Source organism: Marmota monax, unplaced genomic scaffold, assembly GCF_021218885.2.
Source record: "Marmota monax isolate L192 unplaced genomic scaffold, Marmota_monax_Labrador192_F-V1.1 WCK01_AAM20220418_F8-fsc00493, whole genome shotgun sequence".
NCBI lineage: Eukaryota > Metazoa > Chordata > Mammalia > Rodentia > Sciuridae > Marmota > Marmota monax.
Window position 1 is genome coordinate 212,778 of NW_026692681.1, and position 10,425 is coordinate 223,202.

A 10,425-nucleotide genomic window follows, 5' to 3' on the forward strand; every position below is an offset into this window, starting at 1 on the left:
TCTTTTTTTTTTCTTTTTGGTACTTGGGATTGAAGTCTGGGGCACTCAACTACTGAGCCACATCCCCAGCCCTATTTTGTATTTTATTTAGAGACAGGGTCTCACTGAGTTGCTTAGCGCCTCGCCATTGCTGAGGCTGGCTTTGAACTCACTATCTTCCTGTCTCTACCTCCAAGCTGGAGCCACTGGGATTACAGGCATGTGCCACTGCTTGGCCAGAGTGATCTTTTTTTTTAAATGCTTATTAGATCACATGTCTCCTCTGCCTAAAAATAATTTAGTGGTTTCCCATTGCACTTAATATCCAAACAAATAACCTTACTTTATCCCATCCTCCCCACTGGCCTTACCACCACAGCCTCTCTATTTGGTTCCCAGTAAACAGAACTCTTGACTGTCAGTACTACCAGAACCAAATCAGGGTCTCAGCACACACTTCCTAAGCCTAGAATGCTCCCTCTATCCTCCTCACCTTCATGCTTTTACTCATTTCATCCTCTGGTTCTCAGGTTAAATGTCCCTCCTCACACAGATTACCCTAGTTAAAGTAGGTAGTGACCCTCATCACCCCTCCCTTTATTCATTCTTAAAACATTCTGATGTATTCAAACACCCTAACACAATGTTATTTTATTTACATTTTTGTTGTGTCTTCTCACTAGAATATAAGCTCTATGAACATGGGGACTATGATAGCTTTCCTCACTAATACATTCCCAGACATAGCATAATGCCTATATCATAGTAGGTGCTCAATAAATAAAGATTAATAAATAAAAGAAAAACCACGAAGAGACAAGGAAACACTACTTTACTCCTTTACTGCTACCACTCACATCTAAGCCACCATCATCTCTCACCTATGTTACCACAAATGTCAGTCTTCCAGCCTCTAAGTTGCTCCCCTCCTATCTACATGAATACAGCAGAATGATCTTCTCCCTGTTCAAAAGTTTACCTTGGGTCTAGGTGTATAGCTCAATAGTATAAGTGCCAGCTTAGCCTGTATAGGATCCTTTCCTCAATTCCCAAACCCACCAAAAAAAGAAAAAAATAAGATAAAGCCTATTTTCCTCAGAGAAAAGTTCAAAATCCTTGCACCAGCCTATAAGGCCCTACATGCTTCTGTCCCCTTTCCTCTTCCATAATTTTATCCATTATTTGTTCCCTCATCTCAGCTCTACTCCAGATACACAAACCCCTTCTGTTCTTTGAACAAGCCAAGAACACTGAGCCTCAGGAGCTTTTCCTTACCCATTCCCTTGGACTGCAAGGTTACTTTCCAACCCAGATATCCTCCTAGCTAACTCACACCAGTTTCAAATCTTTGCTCAACAGTCACTTCCTTATTAGGCCTTTTTCCATGTATTTGAAGTTGCAGCCCTCTCAGCCCAACCCCACACCTTTCACATTGTAACATATTATGTGGTCACATGTTTCCCCTTACTCCACGTAGACTATTAGCTCCATAGGGTAGAAATCATTGTCCTATTACTTATATATTCCAAGCTTCTAGAACTGTGCATAAAACACAGATGTTCAAATTTATTAATTAACTGATGAAGAATTTCAGTGAACTCAAGTTAAAGTTTCAGATCATCATCTATTATCACATTCTGTTATTCTTGCACAGTGGATCACTATGCAATAATAAGATTACCATCTGTCTCAATACTTCAGGAAATGATAGCAATAAAAACTATTATTCTAGTATTATGGCTCCAAAAACTATTTAAGATACACAGCTTAATTTAGATACATGTGATTAAACATTGTTTTCAGAATAATTTAAGGCAGACACTATAAAATCTTGGGGTTACAGGCTGGGTTAGACTCAATACCTATTCTCAACAGCATCTCAGTTCTGATGAGGAAGACAACATAAACATTAAAATGTGGTTCCAAAGTGTTTACAGAAGTTAATACAAAATTTCACTGGAATAAGAGAAATGCGTTAGTTGGAGAGGGCAGGAAGAGAGGATAAAGAAAGTTTGTTGGAGCAGATAACACTTGGGCCATATCTTAAAAGTGATCATGGAAAGGCATTTCTGACCAAGTAAAAGATCCTATTTTAAAGAAGTCAAAAAAGATAAAACATAAAGCTATATATAAGAGTGTTTAAAGACAAGTAGAGGAAGGTGGCAGTAAAGTAAAAGTACTTGCTCCTAAAGGGGTGTACAGCTTACCATAAATAGTATGGATTTTATTCAGAAGAAAAGTGAAAGGGCTCACAGATTTGAAATTAGTGTGAGTTAGCTAGGAGGATATCTGGGGAAAGTACCTTGCAGTCCAAGGGAATGGATAAGGAAAAGCTCTGAAGGATACATGTACAGGCGTGATAATCAAGTTTCTATGGATGATATATTGGTGAGAGGCAAAGCTGGACATCAGGATAATCAAAGGGTGGCAGCAAGGTAAATAACAGAAAGGGCTGGTCAGGAATACCATGAGAGATGGAAAGAGATTTAAGAGATTCATTTTATTTTACAAAATCAACCTAGTCCTCAGAGGTTGGGGTGATGGGAGAGGCACATCCTAGATGATTCCAAAGTTTCTGATTTAGGCAGCTAAACAAATAACTCAACAGACATAATTCAGAAGGGAGATTTACGTAGGAAATTTAAAAAAAAAAACAAAAAAACCTAGGACATCATGGCATTTCACTGAATTTAAGGAGCAAGGTATTTAGAATTGGAGAGGACCAGAAGATGGAACCCTAAGGGAAACATTAACATTTAAGAGAGCTGAAAAGTGTATTACAAGAGCCATTTAACAGTCCGTTTTCCAGACTTAGATCTACATAAAAGAGAGAAAGAAGGAACCAGGAGGTGAAACCTCTATGTGAAATAGCTCCAGCAGCTTGTAATTTCCATCAGAACACAAGGAGATCACAGCACAGAATGGCCAGCAAAGAGCGTTTCTGCCTCGGGAGCTGAGAAGATACAGCATGTGTAGGTCCTCTTTCACTGCTACAAATCGGTCACCTGGGCTCTCACAGAGCGCTGTGTTGCCTGAACAGACAGGGAATGGGATAAAGATCAGCAGTCTGGGAAAGGGGTCTGAAAAGTTTTACAAATCAATAGTCTCCCACTCACTTTTTAAAGAAATGGGTGTTTTACACGTGTTTTCTGTAGCCCACCAGATACAACAGGCCGTACTTGATCTCCACTGTAAGCCGCCTCAATAAAAGGATAAATTAACCCACCACCCAAGGCGGAAGTCGGAACCGGGACACCGCCCATTTCCCGCCTCCTTCCCCCACAAATCCCTCCCTCCCTGCGAAAGCTCTGAAGCCCCGCCCACTTCCGTAACGCAGCACAGGCCGCAGGTCACGCCGGGCCTCAGCCAATGTTCTGCCTCCCAGGAAACGTTACCTCTGACCGCTGGGCTAATCAGAGACAGTGGGACGAACTCCTCGCGAGAGGTGAGGTTGAAGCTGCCTCCGCCATCTTGGAGATGGGAGACGGGCGATGGCTGTGGTCCTTCTGCTAATGCAAACAACAAAACAGGCACAGTAGTCGCCCCAGAGTGAGGTTTTCATCATTGTTAACTATTGACCAAAACTACAGAAGAAGCGAGAGTGTCAAAACCGAGCTCAGCGACACTGTGAGCCCTTTCACTTTTCTTCTGGGTCGGCTTAAGTGAAGTGACTGAGGACCGGAAGGATGGTGCAGTCCTGCTCCGCCTACGGCTGCAAGAACCGATATGATAAGGATAAACCTGTTTCTTTCCACAAGTATGGAACCAGAGCGTCTCGCGGACCGGTCCCAGCTGGGGTTGGGGGCGCGCGGCCGGTTGGGCTGGGGGCGGAGCTAGGCGCGTGTCCGCGCGAGACCTGACGAGAGGGGCGGGGCACGGGATTCCGGGCTACGGGCTCCGTAGGGGTCTCCCGGCCCTATCGTGGTGGGCGTGCCTGAGTTGGGGATACTTTAGGAGACCACAGCAGCGCGCTCTAGGGTATATTGCCGAGGCGGCCATTTGCGCTCTCGGAAGGGCTCCTGGCTGCAAAGCTCTCACTTTTCTGGGCCTGGCGAGCTCGCTACCGCGAGCGATTTCTGCCGGCCGCTCAGGGGCTCGGGGCTTGGTCTTGCAAGAGTCGTGGAGCAGCCAGAATAAATCCCTAAGGCCCAAACTTCAAATAGAAACAAAGACCTTTAAAAACACCAAGAAGTCGCAATATTCTTATCTCCGCTGATTCGGAGGCTTGCATTATAGTAATTAATGATTGAATTTTGGCCAGGATATCAGGATTTTTTTTTTTTTTACACAATTTCCAGGAATTACCCTTTAAGGGTCTCTAGGTTTTAAAGGAAGCCTCTGGTGCAGCCATGGAGTTGTTATCTTTCAGCACACAGTAATGATAATATAGACAATACTCAGGTGCCGTAATAAAGGTCAATGTGAGCTATTACAGATCTGCTCCACAGCTTTCAGGGCTATTTTATCCTCTAGTTTCCGCAGCTAACCAGCTGTAGTGGAGAATATTTTCTTGAAAATAGGAAAAGAAAATTGCAAGATTGAAATTAACCGGCTGGGGATATAGCTCAGTGCTTGCCTAGCATGCCCAAGGCCCTGGGTTCAATCCCCAACATCATTTAAAAAAAAAAAAGAAAAAAAGATTGAAATTAACGATAATCAAGTAATGCACACAGTGTTTTCAATCAGCCAAATTCAGTGTTTACAAATTTTATTATATTTCCATCATGATTTCTCTGCCAGAATGCCTGACGATATGAAAGTGATAGCTAAGAAGTCAGATCCAATGGTAAATTATACAAGTGTTTCATAACCAAATAGTACGAAAGCAGATTTTAAAATATTCTTTCAAAAATTTTTATGAGGAATTATTTATGTGTGATAGGGGGTTTGGATGCATATTTATATGTTTTATGTAACTTGAACTGCACCACAGGCAAATAAAACTGCATGGAGCATAAAGAGATCTTCGGAGTGTTTACTTTTCCCCATGGAGAAGGGGTTGGCCCATTATGACATTCAGTTCAGTATATCCTAATATTATGTACATAATTGGTGTTTTTGTAATTTTTGAAAATGATGTCCTTTCAGGGTGTAGGAATAGGTCCGGAGATGACAGGAATATGCATTTGGCTCTCCACCTTCCCATCCCTCATTTCTAATAACAGGTAGAAAAAAATCTAAAAGTATGGAAAATAGTTGAGAATAACATAACACTTACCAGAAATACTGTGTTCCTGTTAGATCTTTAAAAGATTAAGCCTGAGCACTGTAGTGCACATCTATAATCCCAACAACTCTAGAGCCTGAAGCAGGAGAATAGCAAGTTTGAGAGCAACCTGAGCAATTTAGGGAGATCCTGTATTTAATGTAGAACAGTTTGGGGGCAAGTAGATGGGAAAGATCTTCATAGATTCTCACAGCTAAAATTGTAATCCTTGGGCCAGGAGGCCCTGTGTATTGAATTTTACAAGTGATTGCTACCTTAGTTTGTACGTCTGACCATCATTTCCAGCAGGGATTTTCAAAGAGCACCTCTTCTCCCAGCTTCTAAATAGTAGCAGAGAGAGAGCTTGCTGTGCCAAGAAAAGGGACTCTTGGATAGATTTGTTAGATCTTTGTGATTATAGCACAAATTTTAGCATACCTTAGTTGGAAGAGAAACTGAAATAGATTTGAAACATCTTGTTTTGACTTTTTTTCCTAATCCTTCCAAATTCTATCTCCTTTTACTTGGGCCTAATGGACATATCCCAGTTGAGTTAGAGATAAATAAAATAAATAATTTCCTTTTTTTTTTTTTTATCATTATCTGCCTATAATTTGATTAGTTCAAATTTAGCCTATCATATTTTTCAGTCAGAGTGATTATACTAGAACTAGAAGTCTCTTTTCCCCTAGGACAGTAGATGTGTATATACCATTTTTGTTTTTATATGCAACACACAGAAATTTATTAGTAAAAAATATATAAGTACAGTTTCATTCTATAGGATATATTTTACTTGAACCTTTTTTGTCTTTAATATAGAAAGTTAAACATTAATCAAGGAGATAAATATGTAAGTGGAGCTAATCTTTAATCAAGTACTCTTTAGTATGTCAAGACCAATGTAAGATAGTTCTTTACTAAGTAAGAAAGTTTGGGTGCCTTTATTTGTTTATTTTTAAAAAGGTTAGAGAACTGAATTATGTCTTCTTAGGTTTCCTCTTACTCGACCCAGTCTTTGTGAAAAATGGGAGGCAGCTGTCAGAAGAAAAAACTTTAAGCCCACCAAGTACAGCAGTATTTGTTCAGAACATTTTACTCCAGACTGCTTTAAGAGGGAGTGCAACAACAAGTTACTGAAAGAGAATGCTGTACCCACAATATTTCTTTGTACTGAGCCACATGACAAGGTAATATGTATTTCAAAATGTTGAGCTGTCTTGTATTTATAAAATTAATGTGTTTAATGTATTCATTGTGGAAAATTTGGAAAACTTAGGGAACAGTTAACAGATGTAGCTAGAACCTATTGCTTGTAAATAACCACTATTAACAGTGACATACTTTTTAAAAAACACAAAATGGAGTTTATTAAATATCCTCACCCTAAGGAATTCAATCTAACTTTGTGACTTACTTAAAGATCACTCTAGGGGCTGGGGTTGTGGCTTAGTGGTAGAGCATTTGCCTAGCATATGTGAGGCCCTGGGCACCACATATAAATAAAATAAAGGTCCATTTACAACTAAAATAAATATATACATTAAAAAATACATCACTCTATGCCTCTACTTGTATGTTGATAAGTTTGGGGTTATCTTTCTCAGTGACAGTTTAGTTTTAAGTTATTATCTGTTGTCTGCATCCCACTTCAATTTTAAGTAGTAAAAATTGAAGCTCTGTTCTTATTTTGGAATGTTTTTGTACCACTGAGTCACAGAAGTCTAGTATTTCCAAAATTCCACAGTTTAACTCATTTAAGCTATTATTTTTAGTTACTAAATTCACATATGATCTGCATTTTTGTTTTAGAAGGAAGATCTTCTGGAGCCACAAGAACACCTTCCCCCACCTCCTTTAACACCTCCCATTTCCCAGGTCGATGCTGCTATTGGGTTACTGATGCCTCCACTTCAAACCCCTGATAATCTCTCAGTTTTCTGTGACCACAACTATACTGTGGAGGATACAATGCACCAGAGGAAAAGGATTCATCAGCTAGAACAACAAGTTGAAAAGCTCAGGAAGAAGCTCAAGACTGCCCAGCAGCGATGCAGAAGACAAGAACGACAGCTTGAAAAACTAAAGGAGGTTGTACACTTCCAGAAAGAGAAAGATGACATATCAGAAAGAGGCTATGTGATTCTACCAAATGACTTCTTTGAAATAGTTGAAGTACCAGCATAAAAAAAAAAAATGAAATGTGTATTGATTTTTAATGGGGCAAGACCACACATCCTCTTTTAGCTTATATAGGCGTTTCATTTGGGGAAAAAAAGCACTTGATTACTTGTATAAAAACAATTCAGAATATTTTTTTAAAAAATAAATTAGATATATACTGTAAAATTGTAAATTTTTGTTTGTAATTTCAGAGTTTTTACATTAAAAACAATATTTTAAAAGTTATTTTAAAAAGCCTTAGACTGCCATTGTAAGTTGGTTTCAAGATTGGAGATTTTGTTTGAATATTTATAGAAATAATGTAAAAATGAAAAGCACAGAGAGTGAGAACAGTGAAGTAAAGATAAGATTTAAGTTTCAATTTTAAAAATTAATGCTTTTTATTGAAAAAACTTAGTTATATTTTAAATCAGGAGTATGGATTAGATTGTAGGGTATAACCTGTCTGTGTATTCAAACATTCACATCCGTAAAATCAGAAGGTTCATTTATCTTTCTGAATCACTTGTCAAGGATAAATTGGCAAATCAATTGAAAAAGATTTGACTGTCTTTAGAACAGAAAATAAAGAATCATTCTGTATCTAATCAATAAATATAAAGGTGAGTTTTTAAAAAATGAACCCTTTCATTTTTCCCTAGCATTATAAAATCGAATATATTCTCAGGTAGAGAAACATTTTTTTTTTTCTTGGTACCAGGGATTGGACCCAGGGGTGCTTAACCATCAAGCCACATCTTCAGCTCCCTCCCCCATTTTTTTTTTTTTTTTTTTAATTTTGAGACAGAGTCTTACTACATTGCTTAGGGCCCTGCTAAACTGCTGAGCCTGGCTTTGAACTTGCAATCCTCCTGCCTCAGCCTACAGAGCTGCTGGGATTGCATACATGGGCTGCAGTGCCCAATTTTGGAAGAAACATTCTTTAACAACAAAGTAAGGCATTTGTTACCATTGAAGTAAAAATTGGGACCTGACCCTTGATGAAAGGATACCCAATTCCCTAACCGTAATTATATCTTCATCCAAATGTCTTACCAAATATGTTCTGTTGATAGTTTGATTTGTATAATGACATGGTACTCTTGTGTTTAACTAATTGATTTTGGTCCAGACTTCACATAAAAAATTAGTTTTTCACTTGTAACATGTTAGAAATTATATCCCACCTACTTAAATGAATGATTTATATTCAAAAGCAACCTAATACGTAATGTTTATTTTACTAAATGTTGAGATTTACTGCAGTTTCTGCTCAAACTGTGAGTTGTATTCTAATTTTGTGAGAAATTTTACATATATTTGAAATGAAAACATGTTCTGAGTACAAAATATTGCTGTAGAAATTATTTAGATTTAGAATAATTATTCCAACTAAAATTATCACTTTTATACTTAAAGATACACTGAGATAGTTGAAGAGTAACAGACTTTTTTTTTTTTTAAGACAATAGTAAGAGATAAAACAAGGATGTTAAAAAGTGTTTTTTATAGAACTGATTTTTATTGTTATTCACTGCCATGCTACCTGTAGGTAGCAGTTTGATTCATGGAGATTTGATTCTTTGTGAACCAATATCTCAAAAATAGAAAATAATGTTTAGATTACTTACATAGTCTGATAACAATATTTAGGACTGCAATGAATGAGAGCACGTTCATTGGTTTCTGATGGAACGCAACCGTTTTTTAGAAGCTTCAAAGTCTTCAAATAGTTTGTTTTCATATTTCATCTCTAGCAATTCCTGGAAAACTGGGTAAATATTTTTTCAAAGTGTGTATCTTTAACCTAAATTGTCTTCTACATAAAAGACTGTGTGTGTGTATTTGTCCAAAACCAAGAATCTAGGTTAGATTATAAATGTGGTAATCATAATTATTTAGCGTTATTTAATTTGAAGCTGTTGTCTTTATGACAGATGTAAATCCCCATTTGTATCTAACTGAGTAAGCAACACATGTACCAACAGCTTGTATTTACATGTTTGAAATGTACATGCTTATTTCTGAATTTGAGGTGGAACAATTTAACATCTTGTTGATTTTTCTTTTTCTTTTTTTTTTTTTTTTGTTTTGTTTTGTTCCCCACCCCCCCTTTCTGGGAATGAATTTAAATTTACCATTGCTGATTGCAAATTTGCAGTTCTCCTACCATGGCCTCATAGTAGCTGGGATTACAGGAGTGTGCCATTGTGCCTGATTTGTTGAATGTTTTTAAAATTCATTTTATCTATTGTTTATAACATTTCCAAGAAAAGTAAAACATTTAGGCTAAAATAAGTCCTGGTCAAGTATAGTGGAACTCAGTCTGAAAAAAAGTAGGGAAAAAGTCAGTCTGAAATGGGGAGAAAAGAAATGTGAATTGCAGCGTATTCTGAAAGTTGAAATTTAAGTGCGTATAGTAAAATACTAAAATATCCATTTATGTGTGACAATTTGGAAGAAATAGCAAGAAGCAGTTGTTTCTCAGAACTGCTGGGAGACATGGAAAATCTCACAGGGCTTTAGAGTCAAAGTAGTGTAGAAATTCTTGAAGACTCATCATCAAACCCTGTATGATTCCCTTTTATAACATCTTTGGTAAGTGGTGATCCTTTCTCTGTTCACTTTTAAGCAAATATTCTGCTTAAATTCTTTAAAATAGGTTTCTAGATAAAAATAGAATCAGTTGCCACTCTAATTAAAGAAGTATTTCTTTATGGAACTATAAACTTTACTTTGACCTCCTACTTAGTTTGAACTGTCACATTCTAAAATTGAAGTCTTGAATTAAAAAAGAATTTAAGTGTATACTGATCTTATACCTGTTGTGTGTTCTTAATAATTTTGCCATTGTGGTAAGAGCATAGCAGCAAACATTGAGTAGGCAAATAACAATGATACAAAATATATCTATAAAAATTATGTATCAATTGTTTTTATGTTATACAACTATCTACGCATATCTTTCTTTTCTTTTTTTCTTTTTTTTGTAGTTGTAGATGGACAATATGCCTTTATTTTATTTATTTTTATGTGGTGCTAAGGATGGAACTGAGTGCCTCACAAGTGGGAGGCAA

The 10,425-nt window shown here is 37.3% G+C and overlaps 1 protein-coding gene and 1 long non-coding RNA gene across 2 annotated transcripts; one reads left to right on the forward strand and one right to left on the reverse strand.

Annotated features, from left to right (window-relative positions):
* Positions 1 to 2,460: 2,460 nt before the first annotated feature.
* On the reverse strand, positions 2,461 to 3,513 carry LOC124093979 (uncharacterized). The gene is made up of 2 exons (XR_006852093.2): positions 3,375 to 3,513; positions 2,461 to 3,011 (listed from the first exon to the last, which is right to left on the reverse strand). It is a non-coding gene; the product is annotated as an uncharacterized LOC124093979 (long non-coding RNA).
* Positions 3,514 to 3,598: 85 nt separating this feature from the next.
* Thap1 (THAP domain containing 1) lies at positions 3,599 to 10,167 on the forward strand. Its single transcript, XM_046446519.2, has 3 exons — positions 3,599 to 3,736; positions 6,180 to 6,375; positions 6,998 to 10,167. The coding sequence occupies exons 1-3, from the start codon at positions 3,666 to 3,668 to the stop codon at positions 7,370 to 7,372; spliced, it is 642 nt and encodes a 213-aa protein (XP_046302475.1). The 5' UTR covers positions 3,599 to 3,665; the 3' UTR covers positions 7,373 to 10,167.
* The last annotated feature ends 258 nt before the right edge of the window (positions 10,168 to 10,425 follow it).

Coding starts and splice junctions, on each gene's coding strand:
- Thap1 (XM_046446519.2), top strand. CDS start 3,666: ATGGTGCAGTCCTGCTCCGCCTACGGCTGCAAGAACCGATATGATAAG. Junction 3,737..6,179: donor AAACCTGTTTCTTTCCACAA/GTATGGAACCAG, acceptor ATGTCTTCTTAG/GTTTCCTCTTACTCGACCCA. Junction 6,376..6,997: donor GTACTGAGCCACATGACAAG/GTAATATGTATT, acceptor TTTTTGTTTTAG/AAGGAAGATCTTCTGGAGCC.